Source organism: Malaclemys terrapin, chromosome 20, assembly GCF_027887155.1.
Source record: "Malaclemys terrapin pileata isolate rMalTer1 chromosome 20, rMalTer1.hap1, whole genome shotgun sequence".
In the NCBI taxonomy this organism is placed as follows: Eukaryota; Metazoa; Chordata; order Testudines; family Emydidae; genus Malaclemys; species Malaclemys terrapin.
In genome coordinates, this window is record NC_071524.1 from 17,118,951 (window position 1) to 17,140,435 (window position 21,485).

At 39.5% G+C, this 21,485-nt stretch overlaps 1 protein-coding gene across 1 annotated transcript in view; it reads right to left on the minus strand.

The window, feature by feature from the left end:
- ZNF541 (zinc finger protein 541) overlaps positions 1-18,527 on the minus strand; it is a 37,906-nt gene extending 19,379 nt beyond the window's left edge. Inside the window, exons 1-9 of the mRNA XM_054010216.1 lie at positions 18,224-18,527; positions 16,718-16,961; positions 13,371-15,186; positions 10,629-10,687; positions 7,313-7,472; positions 6,508-6,675; positions 5,099-5,435; positions 3,980-4,043; positions 462-604 (exon numbers count right to left, since the gene is read on the minus strand). Of these exons, the coding sequence (XP_053866191.1) occupies positions 462-604; positions 3,980-4,043; positions 5,099-5,435; positions 6,508-6,675; positions 7,313-7,472; positions 10,629-10,687; positions 13,371-15,186; positions 16,718-16,961; positions 18,224-18,527 (3,295 nt within the window). The remainder of the gene's footprint in view (positions 1-461; positions 605-3,979; positions 4,044-5,098; positions 5,436-6,507; positions 6,676-7,312; positions 7,473-10,628; positions 10,688-13,370; positions 15,187-16,717; positions 16,962-18,223) is intronic.
- Between the last annotated feature and the right edge of the window lie 2,958 nt (positions 18,528-21,485).

A 21,485-nucleotide genomic window follows, 5' to 3' on the forward strand; every position in this document is an offset into this window, starting at 1 on the left:
AGTGCATGAGAATATTACTTTAAGGAAAAAAGAACAATTGCGATACTCAAATGGGCCGCCAGTAAAACACAGAAAGAATGGCGAAATGTCTTGTCTCTGTTTTAAACATGGCTGTCTCACTGATAAACCAGTGTACTTAAGCAAAACATCTCCTCTTTCAAAGTCACTGTAGATTAATGGAGACTAATGGAGATGTTTGTGGCTATTTGTGATGAGGAGATGCCACCGGGAGCATAACGGTTGTCTAATTTGTTTATTGCTTTAGCTCTCCCAAAACTAAGCAAATCACTTCCCTGTAATGCAACTGTGTTGAGAAGGAGGTCAAGAAAATTAACATTTTCCACAGCACAATGCAATTAATAAAGGAGAGGATTAAAAAAGAACACAAGGTTGCAATGACAGCAAAACAATTTCTAATCATAAAATCTTGGGATAGTCTTGGGATAACATTTTTAAGACACCTCTGTCCTGTGTATCCTGGTTGGTTGCGATGTCTCCCCAGGGTTTCCACACTAACGATGCTGCATGTTCATCGTTTTCTAAAAATGCTCTATCCTGGAGGTTTGGTATCTCTGCCTGAAACCGGTTTCCAATGTTAATGTGTCTAAAATAATAAAAAGTGGGGGATGAGGGAAAATGAATTGGGAACAAATATAACTCAATAAGTAAGCAGATACACACCAACACACATAGAGCAATACAGCATTTCAGAGGATAAAGATGAACAAGATGCAGTGTAATAAATATGTCATTTATGCTGCGCACAAATGCCTCTGCAAACCATAGCTAGTGCACCTTATCCGTCCCCAAGTAAACAGGAAGAGACAATGGATATGTCTACAATGCCGGCAGGAGTGAGCTTCCCAGCCCAGGTCGACAGACGTGGGCTAGCAGCGTTTGTGGTAGCAGTATAAAAATTGCTGTGTAGACTGTGCTTTAAATTTGCAGCTCAGTCTGGAGGGGGTTGTCTTCAGAGTCCCCTGTTCCAGCCCATTCCAAGTGTTATCTACACACCTATTTTTAGAGCGCTAGCGTGAGCCCTGCTAGCCTGATGCTGTTGACCTGGACCAGGAAGCTGTCTATACCCAATAAAGGCCTGATGTACTGCTGCATTACTCCAGTTTCATGTCAATGTAACATCATCTAAAGCAATGGCATTACACCGGTATAAAACTGGAGTAACCCAGCAGTGCATCAGGCCCTGAGCAAGTACAAAATTAAAAGTAGGTCACTAACCGTGAATTTCAGCTCTTCAGTGGCTTGTATGAAACGTAATTGATTACAACTAGGCAGGTACCCACATCACAAAAGCTACTATCAGAACAGGTGTCCTTGTTGGAAAACTCAGCATGGAGGCCAAGAAGAGAATGAGCCAAGGAGACTGAACACCTTATACCTACTGGGAGTACCTCTGCAGGCAAAGGTAAGTTGAAGCATATTGGCAGGACAGGAAAGGAAAGCCTGAACTGAGGTGCCAGCATTATCAGCTGTCTGGGAAAGCCACAACTTCAGTTCTCCTGCTGCCAGTCTTGAAATTCTGAGCTGGTATTTTACATATAAGAACAAAACAGTTCAGAGCTGTAGATCATTCCCCGTGAGAGACATAGCGATGGGCTTAATATCTTACCCTGGCCTGGATCAAAGAAGGCTTAGAACAGATGTGTAGTCTCAACTGATGGCCCCACAATGAGCATTCAGTGTAACGTGTATGGTTCAAGTATTCTGTGTGCCTAAACTGCATGTAAAACTGCCTTTACGTACAGTTCTTGCTCTTGTAAATGGCATGAAACTCTTCAATGGGTTGTCTTATTGCAGGATAATCCTGTTATAGATTATCTTGTTACTACGTATATTTAACCCACATGGTGCAATCTTGTTAACAATGCCCCCTTCTGGATATGTTATCCAGATCTTAGCTTTTCATTAGCTGCCAAGCTACACAACACTGCTATATTCACTGCAAACAGAATTAGTCGTCTTTGATAAATCTTACTTACATTATTCCACAACTACTGTAGCACTGTCACTCTGATTGTCCATGTTACGCATCCAATGACAATCAAAGAAGACTCTATCCTTCCTTAGATAATCAGAGCCCAAACAAAAGGAATGTAATACCTATATAGTCCCTGTTCACCTTTTTTATTTAACAAGAACCACAATATCACTCACACTATTAAATTCACTCCATACTAGTAAAATATTTAAAATTGCTAGCCAAGTATTTTAAGTATCACCATCTGTCACCGCTGTTGACAAAAATACAGTTCACAGAATTACAGCTGTTAAGGATGGACATTTATGTGGGTAATAAGAATACTCAGAGTTATAATAGTAAGGATTTTTTAAAAAGACAAGGGTTTCAGAAGTGCTGTAAGCTCTCCTGCTCCAGGACATAAGCCAATCTCTAACTAATGGGGAATCAGGAAAATTCTTTCCCTGGTGTCAGGTTATGCATTAACTGCACGGTTCTTACACCTTCCTCTGAAGCATCTGGAATTGGCCATTGTCAAAGAAATACTAATAGACATGTAAAGTGAGAGGCAGTGGGTGAAATTAACAATGGATAACAAGAAAGGTGGCTATGACAGATGACAGAGCAGCATATCTAAACAGCCTAAGAAAAAATTAAAAGACAGAGCAATCTTTATTTATTATGCTAGCCTCACGCATAATCCAGTCAACGTTTAATGGGGAGAGCACTGGATATTTTGTTGCAACTTCATTTTGGCCAGCGTCTGACATTATCTGGCCAAAAATGCTATTAATCCGGCCAATGATGCAAGACCGTGAGCGAACCAGCCAAATGACGGATTTGTGTGCGGGTGAAGGAGGAGGGAGGTGGATAATGTTATTTTAAAAGGCCTTTAAAACATTGTAGTTGCAACAGCCAAGATTCTCAGTCTCCTAAAATTGTATTTTTCCCCACTATTAACATTTTCCAAGTTCCTTTCTTAATGGGGAGTGTAGAAAAAAAGGGATGCATCAGATAGAATGACTTGACCAAACATTAGGAATAACACTGTTTAAATCGATGCAGTAACACTCAGTATTTATACAGTTCCTTTGCTCCAAACATTGAGTGCTTTACAACCATTTAATTAAGGATCACAACACAAATGTGAAGCAGGTTTGTGTTACTATTCGTATCAATAAACTGAAGCACAGAAAGAGGAAGTGACATTTAAGCATGGTAAGAACAGCATGGTATAGTGATTAAAGCACAAGAGCATACTTCCAAATGAGAATATTCTCTTTATTAGAATACTAATACTAACATAACTTATATGGCTGTTGTGAAGTTTTATTCATTCATGTTTGTAAAGCACTTTTACACCCTCAGATGGAATGGTCTAGTGAAGTGCAAAGTAGGGCCCAATTCAGCACGGTACTTAAGAATGTGCGTAACGCTAAGCACATGAGTAGTTCCACTGAAGTCCATGGGTCTGCTCATGTGCTTAAAGTTAGGCATGTGCTGAAGTGGTGCCTGAACTTGACAGCAAATTAGTGTCCGAGTCAAGAACTGAGCCCAGCAAACTACTCCTAGATCCTTCTTTAACCCCTGAACAACACTCCATGCATTTAAAAGCACTGCTTTCCATTTCATATGTTCATGAATTCCATTCTCTCTTGCCCCTGGGATTGTGCTGCCCGCTGACAATTCAGAGTCGAAATAATAACTTTGGGTCTATGGAATTACAGAAAACCCACAGCCTCAAATGCAAATATTTTGCCTATGACTAGCTTGTACGGTGGGATCTGTCTTGCATTCAAACTTTCTCACTCCTTGCCTCAGGCCAATGGGCCAGCTAGTCCAGTTATCCCATCTTCTGCAGTAGCCAATGAAGGATACTGTAGAGGGAGGGAAATAGCTCTATTCTCATAATGATGTGTCCAGTCATTTGTTTAATGCTACAATACTGACTAATGGAGAAGCATGAAATTTTTTTATTAATTATTATTATTATGCTCCACTTACGGCTTTATGCTGATTTTGGTGTTATCTTTCACAAGAGAGAATCCAAAGTCTCCATCCATTCTGCCTAAAAAAATATAAATACATTGAAGGTAAATGTACTCAGAAGACCCTTCCCCTTGGCTTACTTGTCATGCTCATCTAAAATGTCTTGGCAACTACTTTTGCAGCTATTTAATTCTTGGAATTCCCACTGACTTCAGTGGAACTATTCACATGACTATGTCTTCCAAGAACAGGCCCTCAATATGGAACATCCTCACACAAGTTTTCAGTTTTGTTTTTTTTTGACCACTCATCACAAGCTCTCATCCCACAGACATACCAGGTCTTTATTTTGGAATCATAAACAAAATCTAAATACCATACAATATTAAACATAATATCTGGAGCCAAATTGTGGCAGGTATATTCCTCCTTTCAGAAACCAGCAGCCAATACAGGAAGGACAAGCTGGAAGATGTCTGCTCCTATTCTCCCGGGCTGTCTGTGACAGGAGTTGCAAACTCTTGGGCAGCGCTATGTACGCCCCTAACTCAGCAATGGCCCCTAAATATAACCCAACCACAGATTATACATGCTTTTAGAAGGAATAATCAGACCTTGGAGGAGGGAGAGCTGTGCACTGGGCTGCAGAGTTGGAAAATACAGGTGTACACGAATGTATATTTTACACTGTTTCGGAGTGAAGGTGTGTGTACCACTGTTATAGGATTGGTAGAATTTGGCACCAGGAATGGAAACATATATAATGACTGAATTTTGATGCCTCTATACTAGTATTTGTACATGTTGGTGTAACTGTCAAATGCTTTTAATGCTTAGACCAACACAACAGAAAAGTAGTGCAAGAAAGTTAGTTGAGCAGTTTTCATTCTTAACTTACATTGCTGGACATATAGGTCCAGATTTTCCATTGATCTTTACATTGTGTCACAGACACCAATGCAAAAGTGTGGGCCTTTCTAATTTAGTACCAATTACACCCATTTTGCATTGTAGTAAATGTCTGCACAAAGGTCAGGGCAACAGACAATCTGGGCCCATACAGCTAAAGATAGCAAACTGGATTTCTTTCTATTATTATTATTATCTGAATGTGAACACTGTGGTTTTTATTACCTAGAATGGTACTGTACAGCTTGTTGGGACCAGCATTAGTAGAGGAAGAACAAAGAGTGCTGAAATAAAGCCCTGATCCCTCCCGTATTGGGCTGAGCATAGGAGGCGGGGTATATGGAGAGTTTTGGAATAAGTCTCTCAGGAGGTGGTCAACCATGTAGACAGGTGATCGAAGATTACTCTCATGGCATCCTCCCATCATGGCTGGCTGCATCTCAGCACACAAGGAAGGTGGAGGTGGGATAAAGAGCGATTTGGGACGAGTCTGCCTCTTCCTCTTTTTTGGGGGCAAACTTTTCCTGAGGTCCTTCTCATCCTGGCTTTCCTTTTCATTAACCTGAGGAGACATTTCATTTGGAATTTTAATTGCCACAGGAACAAGGATAACAAGTGTGAGTCTCCGGCATTTAAGATGTGTGGCTTATGACCAACATGAGGCACTTAATATCATTTAACAGAAGAGAAAGCTTGAAATTACATGGAACTCATGTCATTTGCATGTTTGGGGTTTTTCTAGAATCTCACTTTTGTGATTCATCATTTATGGGACTAATAATTAACAGCAAACATCAAGATTTATGAGCAGAATTAAAGAAAGGACCCTCTTCTGCAGCCCTTACTCATGCAAGTAGTCCCATTTAAGTCAACGGGCACATGAGCAAGGAATGTAAATCAGAGCCCTATGTAAGAGTCCTTGTAATCGTGTAGCGTTGAGAGAGTTATCATTGTGAATCCTTCCTAAAGAGTTCAGATATATTCTAATTTGCTTTAAACCAAATAATTATCCTACACAATAATCAACTTCACCGACTAGTGCTGATAGCAAAGTAAGTCTGTGAAATGCTTTCCTAATAATTTTTCTAGGAAAGCCTATTTGCTAACTTCTTAGTTAAAATATTCACTTGCTACTGGTGACAAAGAATTACCAGAGAAGGCAATTACTAGCAAGATGCATAGAACAAATTACTTTTTTTCAAATCTAACAAATTAAATAAACTCAGTTCAATGTTGCCTTAACTGTGTAATTCCAAATATTTATTTTTTTCACAAAACCAAAAGCCGAAAACAAGGCTTACATCATAATTCAGACATTTCTCACAATCTTCAAATGTTATGCAACTCAAAGTGGTTTACTGGATTAACATATTTATATATTTCCAATTGATTAATTTCATAGGTCCAGATGAACCCCTTACGTTGAAGTGAAATCCACTGCTGTATAGAAAACCACCAGGGAAGTGCCACTTAAGTTCTATTTTAGGGGTTTAAGTAGGACCTAAGTGGTCCATAGGCTTTTTGCTAACCCTCTGAGCACGGATGGATTTCACATACTGGTGAACAATTGCTCACAGAAGTTGTCCCATTAAAGTCAATGTATACCATATAGAAGAACACAAATCACAACCCACTTTGTTCCTGGTCTGTTGGTTTATAGCTGTCACAGGTACAGAGACTGGGATCACAAGAGGTGCCAATGTTACTTCTTCTAAAGGTTTCTTAATTTCTGATGGCGTGTTTCCATCTCCTATTGGCTTGAGTGACAATTTCTGAGGGTTTAAGTTTTCTGCATTGTACACCTTAACACAAAAAATTCTAATAAATAATAATAATAGGCATATCTCATAGCATCTTTCATCTGAGGATCTCAAAGTGCTTTGCAAACAACTAATTCTCACAATATCCTTCTGCATTATATCACTATTATTATCACTATTTTATATATGGAAAAAACTAAGACCCAATGATTTGAATGACTTTCTCCAAAGTAACATAAGTTAGTGACAGAGCCAGGAATAGAACCCATAAGTAGCATTCCCTTATTCTAACCATTATGCTCCACTCCAAACTTAGCTCTCAAACCCTAAGACTGTGCTGCCACAGTAGACGCACTTTAAAAATTCTATCTTATAAAAAGAAAGTGACCATTTTCAGCGATATTTCATGTCGATATAGTAGAAAATTTTGTGGGAACAGCACTCTTTTGAAACATTACAATTGTTTAAGGATGCCTACTGAACAATAACCACTTGAAGGGTGTCTGATAGCTCCAGAATTCTAGATTCTATCCTATTATTCTTAATTTTCAATACAAAGGTTAAGTTGCTTCAAGACATTTTTATCCCCATAGGCCAGGAACAGGTTTTAAGAATCCTTGTGACTTTAATTCAAACTCCCATTAACTAACAAGCACTGAGGGATTCAATTTCCCTTTACCTGCTGTTCCATTTTCCCTGGTGGTGAATGCCATTGTTCACTTTGGAAACACATATGGCTGTTTAAACCTTTCTCAGTATAGAACAGCTGACCGCAGGTCTTGCAAACGAAACCACTTGCATATCTGTTCCCATCTGCAGGAACACCACTGGTGTTATTACTAAGCGTGGAAAGCAAGGTAAAAGGATGGAAAATTAACATTATTAAGCTGAACTACTGTGTACAATTTAGTCTCTACCAATATTAGGTGCATGCTTGCATTCCCTTCTTTAGATCTCATTTTATGTCTAGCTGGAAAAGAAGTCTCTACAGTTCATTTATCAGCAAACTATGTTAACCAGAGAAAAATCCCCACTGGGACATAAATCATCCATGTTAGAAAGATAGTTTTAAACAGGAGATGTAATGAAATGCCCTCTTGAGCATTTACATGAAATTGTACCTCTGTTACCAACTATGCAGAAATGCCTTTTCCAAAAACAGAAACACAAGGCGGGGGAGGTAATACCTTTTACTGGACCAACTTCTGTTGGTGACAGAGACAAGCTTTTGAGCTTACACAGAGCTCCACACCACTTCCTCTAAAAATGATGGCCTGCATTCAAAATCCTGCAGAGCATTTTCTTAAGCCATGCATTAAACATACCATATGGAATTTCTGTAATTTTGATGTTGCCATTGGAAAACATGTGTTACATGTGTGCTGTTTTTCCTTTTGTTTTTTTCCCCTAGTGCTGATGAATGGTGGTAGATTGACAGCTCTGGAGACTCGAGTCCTCTATCCACAATACTAACAAACCAAAGGCAGTTCATGCTTTCCAACACCAACACACCTACCACCCTAACGTGGAGGGACCACCTTAGGGGTGAGAATGAGAGATGAGTTCAGACCCTATGGTCCATTCAGTCCTTGGCTCCTCTCCTGGGGCTAGAAATGGAGGATGGGGAGAGAGAGAAGGAGACTACCTTGATGTGTGGGTGATTTTTTTTTAATGTGGACACTTGCTCACTATAAACTGTGACTTTCAGTCTTTACGGACCAGGAATGGATTCTTCAGATTAATTTCTTAACGATGGAAAAATTATTGGTATATCTATCATGGTTAGTGGCACTGTAGGAAAGGCAGCTGTTTGTGCAGTTTAAATGAAGAATCATGTTAAATTAATCTAGGCAATGTCTACAGAAGAATTAAATCAGTGGGCCATATTCTGCTCTCAAGCTACACCTGTGCAACTTCATTGAATTCAACTGAATTTCACTAGATTGGACTGTAAGGCTGTGACCCAGGAACCTCCTGGTGCCAACTGGCAGAGAACCCCCAGGCTGCATAGGGATGTATAGGAATCCCCTGGGTCTGATGGTATGTGATACCAAAGAGTGGTATGTGAAGTCTCTATCAACAACCACTGATTATTAGTCACTCTATAATGTATGTATGAGTAATATTTAGGAAGTTACGTATGTGTACTGGAAATTATGTTCTTAAAGCCTTGAAGTTAAAAGCAGGTCACCAGGAGGTAACCAGCCTTGGATAGATTCTGTTTGGTCAGGGGACAGGAGATGCTTCTCTCTCTTTGTTTGGTCAAATGTGTATTGTGCACTGTGTGTCTCACACGGTAAGCCTATGTGCATGTGGAGCCAGATGCTAATTAAAAGATTGCAAGGTCAACAAGAGAGGGAGGCCATAGGGAAGAACAATAAGCAGGAGGTGTCCTGTTTATGAATAAAGATCAAAGGACTGTTTGGATGTATCTGGGATTGCAAAGAGACACAGGGGATTTCTCCACTGAGGAAACAAGAGGACAACATGACTTGTCTCATGAACAGAAGATTACAGCCAAGACTGGCTATAATACACTGGAAGGATTTTGAGTAAGCTTTTCCTGTATATGACATGATGTCTTGTTCGTTACGTTTAGGCTCTACAAAGCATGTTATGATTTTATTTTATATGTAGCCATTCCGATCTCTGTCCTTTGTTAAATAAACTACTTCTAGTTTTTACTATAAACATATCTAAGTGCTGAGTGTTGATCAGAGTGGCGATCCTGAGCTGTAACTGGTACACTGGGGTGTCCTCTTCCTTGGGGAGTAGAGGATCTATGAATTCTGTGCGTCTTCAATGGAACACTCCGAGAGTTGCTCAGAGAGTTCGGGGTTGAAGTGTGCCTATCATTAACCTGTAAAGAGAGGATGGGGCCTGTGGAAGCCTGAAGGAGGTGCTTGTGTCGCCTGAGGCTTGTGGTGTCAGGGAGCTGAGCCCTGGCAGGCACAGACAAGGCCTCCTAATGCTAAGGGCTGATGGTAGCAAGGTGCCGCACAGCCCTGGGTACCACAGGAAGTGTCACAAAGGCTCAGACTTAAGCACGGGGGAGCACATAGCTGCATCACCCACGGAGGAACCCCAGGAATGAACTGTGACCCAAAGTCACAGTTACTCCCCTCCTTCCCCAGGGAGAAGTAGGCTCTGACACCCCCTTTCGGGGAACAGCTAACTTCCTCATGTAATAACTGATCAGCTCCACTGGCTGGCATATGGGAAGACAGACCATGGCTTACTTGAGGAGGGAATATCAGGAGTGCAGTCCCTGCTCTCTACACCAGCACCCAAGCAATGATGCAGGTAGGTTCTAAGCAGCTGAACAGAGGGAGGGAGAAGGGTATTTACTTCCCTATGCAACCACTGAGGACCGGGGCATAAACTTGCCCTAAATAAATTACTGGTTATAAAATTATCCATCTACTTTTAAAAATCCAGCTTTGGTATTTGACTCTCTGCCCCTACAATAAATTTCAAAGGCTGACTACTCATTGTGGATGAAACTCAGCCCAAGACCCGTGCTCAACTTAAGACCCGGTGAAGCCCTTCTTGCCCAGAGGTGAATCTCTTTTAATTTTATTCTAAATTTGCCTTCCATTCCTTTCATTGTGAACCCTAATTCGTTATGGTAATGTGTGAAAAGAAAAGGACTGGTCAGTTTTTATCAACTTAATAACCTTAAATACCGCACTCAAATATCCCTCTGTCATACTTAAGTTAAGTTGCTATATGGCTTTCATGCTTGTGGGTTAGAAAGTAGTTTTATGAAAGCATTGTGGCTCTAATTCAAACACCTATTAATTAGCATAATCTCAGAGCTAGCCAAAAAGAAAAGGGATATGTAAAAATCCAACCCTAAGGGAACAGACAAATACATCATTCGGACTCTTACTGCTAACACACACACTTGAAGCCAAACCTAAAAGTACAAATAAAAATCTGTGTCGCATTATTTTATTTGAAGCTCTGTCAAGACTACAGTGTACCCTGCTTACCATCCAGCTGACAAGTTTTCTTCCCTCACTGCATTAGTAAGGCTGTAGATATTTCCACCCTGAGTTAAAAAAAAAATCAAAAACAGATGTTATACTGTCCATGATTGAAACTTACAATATAGTTATTCCATCCTGAAACAAGACATGGAACTTCTGAGTTGTTTCATTTGTAAAAATAACACTTTGCAGTTATATGGTTTAGAAACTTTCTTTACAGGATCCCAAAGCCCTTTACAAACATTAATGAATTTATCCTCATAACCCTTGTGTGCATATACAAATAACACACGAGTTCCAATCAACACCACTCTTATATCATAAGTTGCATATTTCCCATTACAGGACCCTCTAAAAGAGAGAGCAATCATCAGCACAGAGAAAGTAACCTCCTGCAGAAGAATGCCAGAGGGAGGATCCTCTCCTCCTACATTCCAATCTCAATGCTTGGTGGCCACATGCAGGGATTTGGGGAGGGAAGCAAGATGCCCCATATAGACTTCAAGGAGTTAAGAGCTTCTGAGCCCCATGCAGGTTTCCTAGTGCTGGGATTCCTCTGGCCCAGCCAGCATCTCACCCCTCCCGCAGCAATGGCAGGCCCCAGAATACAGAGAGCCTTCTGCAAGGTTCCAGGGGGAAGGTGGGGAACAGTACCACAGAGGTGGTTCAGCACCTGCCTCCACAGTATGGAATAGGGGGGGATTCCTTGCACAAAGGGTCACCTCAGTGCATAGATGACAGGTGACCAAATGGCCTGCAAAAACAACAGCAGCTCGTGCAGAACCTGGACAAAAGCATGCATATGAACTTTCCATCAGAGTAGTGCATGAGGGTGAGATGTCATCAGACTGCATGGGGCAGGAAGTGCAACTAATAATCAACACAACAAAAATGACTCTCCACAAAACCTTGGAGACGCAGAACTCCTACTTATCCACAGACCACGTACAGCATGGGCAGCACTATTGCAAGCAGCTTCCCTACTCCATTCCATCAACGTGCCTCATCTCTGACCTGAAAGGACTATCTTTAAGGCTGAGAAGTTCATTATGTATAACTATTTAGCTCCTGATTTCTTTGCTGATGCAAGCAGCTAGGCACGAATTACTCCCAATTGAGAAAGTGATTTGTGCTATATGGACATCTGTCCATTATTGTACTGACTCATGTCATACAGCTCCCTGAACAGTCTGATGCTAGCAATGTTTTATTACTGACCAGAGCCCAAGTTGAACCAAGAACGTAGGTGAAAGGCTTTACTAAGCATCCCGTGAGACTTCATCTTGTTAAATCATTTTTACACCTCTGACACTGGATTAATTAGTTAATGTTTCTAATGCACTCTGAAATATGTAAAGGGCCATGTAAATGCTAAAGATTATTTTTGGTGAGTCTAAAGCTGTCAACACTAACAAAAAAACACTTAAAAGAACACAGGGAAACAATTAAGTCCAATAGCTAAGGCTCAGTACCTAAAGTTAGGAACCCTAGGTTCTACTCCAGACTGGAAATTAACTTAATACAGTATATAACATCTCTGTGCCCCAGTTTTCCAAACTATAAAACAGAGGTAATGTTAACCCCCTTCATGAACCGGTACAAAGTATTTTCAGATCTCAGGTTAAAAGCACAGCTAACTGCCCCATACTTTTATTCCTAATAAAAGAAAAAACGTAATTGATGTGCTGTTGAAAAGAATGTTGGTCCCACTTTACCACACCTTTCAAGATGAAGTTTAATACAGCAACACTGGCAAATAAAGTATAAGAAATAAGGATCCTGTCAGACTACCAAGTGTGAAGGATGTCAGACTAAGCTTTACTGTTTTTGATTTATGAAAAGCAAAGAAATATTTCAGTGCAACCCAGGGGAGCACTGAAAGATATCTTCACTGATTAGTGACTAAGCCTAATACATAATTCACTAGAAGAACTGAATGAATTATGAGCATTTCTCCCACATGTTAAAATAATGTAGTAATATGATCCTGACAAAGACATCAAGATCAATAGTAACTGTGAAACTATTTATTTATCCTGTGGAATACTAAATATTTTCAATGCTGGGGATTTTTTTTTTTTTTTTTTAGTCTGAAACAAAGTTTTATTCTTCAACTACATTAACACTTGCTTTCGGATGAGCTGATTAAAATCCCATCACAATCCAGAATCAGATTCCAACTCGATTCCTCTTGGCAACAAGTTATTAGCATAGTCTACTAGCACAGCCCTGTTAAAATGTGTGAGTATTTCCACTACAAACTGCAGCCTTCTGTACAAATTTGGTACACGAGGTCTTCGTTTTAAAATAATTTCCCCTATATATTTACATTACACCCTAATTTTCATAAAGACTAGCTTACATGGTGATTTTGTTTTGTTTTGAACCACAAGGGTTATAATAGTGGTTTCACTTAGCTAAAAAATGACGCCTTGTGTCACTGCTCCAATAATGTGTCAGGACTTCTCAAAGGTTGGTAAATATCATTATCCTCGTTTTAAAGATGGAGAATCTGAGACACAGATGGCCAAATTTATGAAGTTATTTAGATACTTAAAGATGCAAAAGCACCCATATGAGTTAGACACATAGCTCCCAGTGACTTTCAATAGGAAAAGCCAGGATTTCTGACTCCTAATTCCCTGCTCTAAGCATTAAAATGCCATCTCTGTTTTCTATTTATTTATTTAAAAATGAAAAGGTTTTATTTTATTCGTTAAAAAATAAAAGAAGATTTGAACATACCTGAATCCTATTAAAAATGGTTAGTTTGTGTTTCTTTTCAGTCACAGGACTGGGTGAAGTACCAGGTAATGAAAAGGAAGCCATGGCCACTTGACTTGGAGAAGCTGTGCAAGATAGGTCAAACTTTAGCTTCTCTTTTCGGACACTGGGCAAGCGGCGAGGTCTACCACTGCTGGAATGTAGTTTGCCACCTGTTCCTTTGCAATACCCTTCATTTTTCTCTTTGTCGCTATATACAGAAGAGTTATTTTCCCGCTGATGTGATTTCCCATAAGTAGAGTTTCCCAGGGCTTTATCACATACTGCAGTCTGGGGTTGGGTTGGGTTATCAATATCTTTGAATCCCACACAGCCTTTCAAGGGTCTAGTCTGCTTGGTAGAGTAAACAGCGTCTGAATTTATGAGAGGGTCAGACAGGGACTGAGAAGACTGCAAAGCAACTGCTGCTTGATGCCTTTCTATTTGGCCTTGTTCCTCACTAACAGATGACACATCCTTCTGGTACTGGGTCAAAGTCTTTTGCATATACACGGGAGACCCTTCATGTTCTGTGTGCTCTAGAAGAGAGTGAATCACGTCAGCCTGCTGCTGCTGTTGCAATACATTTTGGAGTGGTTTTTCTACAGTCTGTTTCACCTCAGAAGTTGCTTTCTGTGATGGAGCCACCACCTGGGTGTGGGACAAAATGTGCTGAGATTTGGTGAACATTTGGAGCAGGTGCTGCTGCACTTGCATATGCTCCTGGTTCACTGAGGATTCCATGAAAAGCTGCCTGAAGTGTGGGTTAGCGTCGTTCTGTAACACACTATGCTTCTGAATGTTCTGCCAGTGACAGGAATCAATGTCACATTCTTGTCTTTTTGTTGGCCTAAAGGTTTCCTCAAAACTGCTGAGCTTTGTTTCACCTGAGATTTCCCCTTGGGTCTTCAAAAGTGCGAATGAGAGAGCATCTGGACGCTCATACATCTGTGCAAACGAGTCGAACGCGTGAGAAGGTCCAGGAAACCCACCTGAAATATTCTGAGCTGCACCAGATGGATTGTGATTAATATAAACACTATTCCCTTTGCTTTTAGTACAAACTGGCATGTTTCTGATCCACTGAAAATTACTGCTTGACTGATGGGAGGAGTTTGCAGAAATTTTCTGACCTCTGAATAATGGAAAACAAGGTAAAGTGCTTTTTGGCCAATACTCCAAACCTGTAGTCTCTAAAGGAAACTGTGATTCTGAAAGCGGGGATGTATCAGTCAAACTGGTAACTGTGTTTTCTCCTGGTGTGATCACAGATAAATGACCAGGATTTATTATGGCATACACATTGGAAGAGGTGGCATTCTTTTGGCCAGGATAATGCTCCTTCACCATCTTGTCACCTGTAGCTTCAAATAGTGCAGTCATGGTAGATGGGATGCAAGAAACCTGATCAGCTACAGAGGAGCAAGACTGCAGTGAACCTTTCAAGTCCCTTGCAGACGATGCTGGAGTTGATGGAAGCTTCTGATTTACAATGCTGCTAACAATACATTTCAGTAGGTCTCTGTTGGGCAGGACAGGATTTGGAGATTTGGATTCAGTGTGAACAGCCAGCCTCTCCATTCTCAAACTACCTTGTCCTCTTGGGACAAATGCATCATGAGAAGGTGATGAGACCTTACAGGCATCGTCATCACAGGTGCCCTCCTTCAAGATAGACAAGCCGTGTTGCATTTCATAATGTCGAAGCAATGACCGATGGTCACAGTAACTCTTATTGCAACCCTGTTCTATACATATAAATGGTTTTGTTTTCTGGTGTGTTAGCATGTGTCCACTCCTGAGGTAAAAAGACAAAAGGAAGAAGAGAAGACTCATAGTATAATGACTAGCAGAAATTAAATCATTTCTTTTCTGAGCTATTTCAGTTCTCACTTCTACGGTTTTATTAAATCCTGAAGGTCAAATTCTGCACTGACGTATCCAGTGCAATTCCTACAGAACTCAAAGGGGTTTGACAGAGTGTAAAACAAAGCACGATTAGGGCTCTCTGAAGCAGGAGGGGTCCACACAGCTGGAGACTGACTGCTTTTTTTTTCACTCTAGGAAGAAGGATTACATCACTCCCACCCTTCATCACCTGCAGTGGCTGCCTATCGCTGAATCCAATTCAAAACTGACCTTCTAGTTCTCAAAACTCCCAAGAAAGATGTTTTTTAACTGCCAGCACTGAGAAATTCATCCTGTCCCCCTGTGAGTCAAACTAGGTTCTTTTGCATTCTCACAAGTTACAGAAGTACAGCAGACAAAATAATGTCCTTAAATAACACCATTGCAACCCCATTCTCTTCCGACTATGCCCTGAAGTACACCTGTGCAAACCCACCAAAGGATAATAGGTGCACAGGTTTCATTGAAGGCATAACCTAAAGACAATGAAGACAGACCAAAATGAGGATGTAATTTGGCCAGCAGAGCTTCTTTAAATGCATGAAATGGAAAAAATCCTGGTTGTCTGCCAATCTCACTGAGCTTGGGGGGGGGGGGGAGGGGAGGGGAGCTTGCAATCAGAAAAATCATCTTGTAAGCAAAGCAAATTTGATACAGAAACCAGTGGGAAACAATGAATATGGAACACCACAATGCCCTTTCTGTGGGGACACTTTTAGGGCAGAACAACACTTTCAAAGGACACATATTAACCCAAAATATGTATGTATAGTCATATGGACTGAAACCTCCAGCCTGTTCCCTGGGACTGGCATTTGCACTGGTCCGATGTCCAGCACTGCTACATCAAGAAACCAGAATAGACCACTGAAGGTCCAATACTTCAAGAACCACTGGAGATCAGAGCAAATGCTATCTATACCATTTGAAACATGGAATCCCAGTTATTAATGGTGTGAAAAATTAATCTTTAACTGCAGTTCACAACATATTGGCTTCTAAAACCACACAAGAATTGGCTGTCCAGTACAAGTACTTTCAACACCAGTAAGCTTTTCCCTGGACCACTGATCAGAAAGAAAAATGAAAGGTTCTTAGTTGTTATTGCGCAATACAAGCTTACCAAGTCTTCTGTAGCTAAACTATGTCTTACATGACCATGTGAGGCTCTTTCTGCACCAATATGCTCTGGAAATTCTAGAACTAACTTGCTTCTGCTACTGATATAGTTTTGCAATGTAATTTGATGGGGTTTGCTGGCCCGACAAATGCCCACGCCAAAGTACCAAGTAGTGTAACTGTGCATCTAAACCAAACTGAAACAGGAAAATGAAGTACTACTGAAGTGGATTCTATCTACATTGTTTTAAACATAAACGGAACATAGTTTTATGCCTTTATATTAGTAAACGCCAACATACAGGTGGTCCTGCCGTTTAAAAGCCTTGCTGCAGATTTTACAGATGTATTTCCGTTCCTGGCTGTGAGTCAGGTTATGTTTGCTAAGAGAGCTGGCACTGCTGAACACCTTCCCACAGAGACTGCAATCCAGGACAGGGTTTTGAGGAGAGCTGTGCTGATGCTTCCCTTTCCTGGCACTACCAGAACTGGACTTGCCTTCTTGTTCAACTTCTTTAGGTGCTGCTGGGACAGGAAGTCCCAATTCTAAATAAAGGGTGAAAGTTATACTCATTAGGTAACACACAGTGTCTTTTAAATTACCCCAATAATGTAAGGTTTCATAGATTTCTCTTTTTAATTCCCCTATATTTTTTGTTCGGAGCCTAGTTACAGGGTAGGGTAACTAGTGCAAGCATGATGCACCACAGTTTTGTGTCTTACAACGTAGCCTGTGATCTGCAACACCGCTGATATTCCGGGCCTCTGTCCTCACACAGCTCTGACAATGCACCTCAGTTGTGGCTTGCTATTTCAGTCCTGAATCTCTCGAGCAGTGTCAACTGAGCTGAATTCTGCCATAATGCTTTCCCTCTTTTGGATAAAAATGGACACAGGAGACTCCTCCGAATTATTTTGCACTTGTGACCTAATCAATATTTAAACCAAGGTCACCAGAGATGACTGACTAGTTAATAAATCCATTGAGCCATTAAGCTTACATTGTTTTCATAAATCTAAGATTCATTACCTATGAACCAGAATGAGAAAGGAGAGAGGTAGATATACTACAAATTTTATCAGTTGGCCCAATCAGTTAAATAAAATATGCACCAAATTTTATCAAAAAATTTCTATCATTCTCTTATTTGAGCGCTCCCAGTTGTGTCTTTTTGGTTTTTTCTGTCTTCATAGTTCCTTGAACTTTTGCATGATCACTGATATGCATTAGCAGTGATGGTACCCTGTTCTTTCAATAACAATATTTTACTAAGGACGTTCTCCTTATAGCTTCTAATTGCAAATTTTGGAGAAAGCCCATTCTGCTAAATCCATTTCCCAGAGAATCTGAAATGCAAGAATTAAACAGAATGTCTCTTCTATGCTTCAGGGGAAGCTAGTAATGTAGATGTTAGCAGCATATTTAACAAACCTGTTATTTTAATGTTTTTAAATTTTCTGTTTGCAGTTTGAGATCAAGTTGCAAAGACTTTGAACAGAGAGTGTCTTCCTAGCCACGGTACAATTTTAAGGAAACAGAGTCGTAGGGGAAATATTCCTATCCTATTGAATATTACAATAATTATTAGTAACTATTTTCTATAGAGCTATACATGCGCATGACAATGTACAAGACAAATAAAGACGACTGGCAAAATTTTCAAAAGCACCTAAGTGACTTAGAAGCCTAAGTCTCTGCCCCAAAGAGATTATCACTAGGTCTACTGTAGCTTCTAAATTAACTACTAAAAAATTCTGGCTACACTGAACTGTAAAATTATAACCAAAGGAGATTCCAATGTACTCACCACACAAAGAAGGCTGTGAGCCAAAGTCAGACTCATCAAGGAGTTTAACAAAATCACAGTCCTTCACAGAATACAAAGACAGTGCATCTAAATTGTCCTCCAAAGTGTCATTAGCCATATCTGCAGCTGAAAGGCTAGGGTCCATATCTAGGCTGCTTAGGCCTGTATACATTACGTCTCTTGTATCTGGACACAGCTTAAGGTTGAGAGTGTCACTACAGTTCAGCCCTTGACTCTCTGAAAATCCAGGAATATGCATCTCTGATTGGATGAAGTTTTCATCACTGAGGTGGTACTGGTCCATGTTTACCCACCTTTAATGTTTGGTCAGGGAATATGCTTTGGTTTCTGATAAACTAGGGCAAGACTCAGAGCTTGAAAACTGCATTAGTGTATAGCAAGATTCCTAAACAAAAGGTAACAGGAAAAAGTTAGATAACAGAGATGAACAGATAATACATTTTAAAATGAAAGCAATACCAGTATTGACACATTAGCCCATATATAAACCAATCCTTATTAGATAGGACTCAAAATAAATACTTCTGGTTTATATTTTAGATGAAAATATGTGTTTAAATTAAAAGTGCTTTCAAACAACTGGAACTTTGTATGTGTGGTTAAATCCATTTTGCTGTTTAAGTTACATTGATCATCATGAACAGATTGGGCAGAATTCATATTTTTAAAATATAATTTTGAGGGATAATATTGATGTTTATTTTTACGCATTTTTAATTTTTTTATCAATTTTAATTTTCACAGTTGCACTAAATTATGGGTTTTAAGCATTGTTTTCTATTTTTAGCTATTTAATTTTTCATAGTTGCAGGAAAATATGGAGGGTTAAGACAATAACTATTTAATGACAGTGTATGTTGTGATTCAAAAAGTTACAGTTTTACATTGTTAAAACACAAACTGTCAATATCACATATCAAAACGTACAAAATAAATATCCTTAAATCAAACTCTAATATGCTCTCAAGCAGCAATTTTATTACTTTTTCTATGCATAAATTTCAATGATTATCAATGGCAATATTTTTCATAGGTTTGCATAGGTATGGTGAAATCGACATTTGCCAATAAAAATCTAATCCTTCCAAGCCTAGTCATGAACAACTCAATTAATTTAAGCCTGGTTTGCCTTAAACTTGATTGATGAGAAATTTGATCTTGATAATATTATTTTAGGAAATGCAACCTGCAGAGAAGATATTCAAACCAAGTAGGCACACTGTATATGAAAAAAATTCATACACAATTGCACACAGCTAAATGCCAGTGTATGTACCGGAACTAGTCCATAATTAAAATATGCCTGAATTATCTGTGAAACCTGAAGTTCCTTATAACCATCAGGTGCTGCTGCAAACATGAAAAATGTTCCCATTTATTCACTACATCATTCCAAAAAAATCACTGAATCTCATGTATTTCAATGGGGTCAAAAGATGTCCCACAAAAACATCCCTGTTTATAAGTTTGTAACTTATGGTGCTATATGCCTAGAAAAAAGTAGGTCCAGGTTACAGGACCTGCAGAGAGGTGAATTTCATCCAGTCTGCACCATCTCTCTCTCGAACAGGACATATACATCTCAGAAGCACCACAAAAAGAATACTTTAGTGTTGTATATCTGAGAATAAAGAATTTCCTCATACTACTCCTACCAAGGGCAACAATATTTTCAAGGAACAGGTTCAAATTTTACAGGAGATGGAATAGTAAAAATGACACCTGAATGTTTTGTTATACATTCTTTTTAGATGTATGTACAGCATTGTATATGTTGGGTATCCTTCCTTTGTTCCCCACTCTCATGTCTTGAATAACAAGAAAATATTTAAATCATGCCCCACACCCAATTTTTAAGAAATATTTTCCTTTTAAAGTCAAATGCATTAAATTTCTTTTTCTTAAAAATAAGTTCTTCACCCTCTAAATAGAAACTTTCAAGTGCTTTTCTTTCTTTGTTTTAAGAGACAAAGAAGGCTGGAAAACTGATTTTAATTTTTTTGTAATAATTTAATAAAGCTGCTAAAATTACATCTAACACTTCCATAGTGGGTCTGCTGCTCAAGCAAAGCTCTCATTTAAATCATTGGGAAATTTTGCCAAAGTAAGGATGGCGAGAACAGGGCCAAAGAGTTAAGAAAAAAATAAAGACAATTCTTAATTTTGTTGAACCAGGGGCACCCAAATTTGCAGAACTGGGGATAAAATTAACTTCTATTTCTATTTGTAGAGTGCTCCTCATCATAGCATTTAATGCCCAGTCCCGCAAAATTTGTGCTTAACTTTATGCATATTGGTCCCATTGATTTCAATGAGACTACTCACATGCATAAAGTTAAGCATATGCATAAGCCTTTACAAGATCGGGGCTAAATTTGCCAGGAGCAAAAGCACGATAGCTAATTTACAGATAAAGGGCCCAGACATGAACACATTTATATTGGCAAAGCTACACATGTGAATTTGGGCTCAATCACATCAGTTTTTAAACTACCAATAAACACACATAGCTCTAATAATCTGCTGACACTCGAATCTATTTTGTTAGATTAAAAGCCTGTTGCTTGCATTAACCAGCAATCAAAACCTGAAGCTGATTGATTTTGTCTTCACACTGCTACAGATAGAAGGCAGCTGTGGACTGCATTTTAGAACTCTTCGGTCCACAGGTCGCATTTTTAGGATTGTGAGCTCCTGGGTCAAAAGAATTGAGAGAATTTCAGTTATACATAGTATTTTTTAAATTCATCCTTTTTAAAAAAATTGGGGTGGTAAGGAAAAAAAATCCAGAACGTCATTTATAATGGGTGTGGGGGGGGGGGGAGAATAAATACTTTTTAACATGTTGTCTCTGAGGGCTGAAGACTAATAAATACATTATAATTGCAGAGCTGTTTGGAATTTTTGTTGTGGGGGTCTGAACTGCATATTAATAAGGAGGCAGAGCACATTATAACCAGGGGGTTGTAACTAGGCAATCGAAGCAGCATGATAATGGGAGAACAGGGTATTAGGGACAGAGAAACGTGACAGAGAAGCTGAGGTAACTATGTTTATGCTGTCAAGAAGGAAGATCCTGAGTTTATCCTAGGGCATGTCCTCATTCTCATATGAAGAATAAGAGGGATGGTGGCAGCTGCCTTAGTCTGAACTGAGGTGAGGGAAGCTAAGTATTAACTAGCCATTGAACAGAACTAGTTGAACAAACTCAACTGAAGAAAATATTCTCTCTGCACCCGAA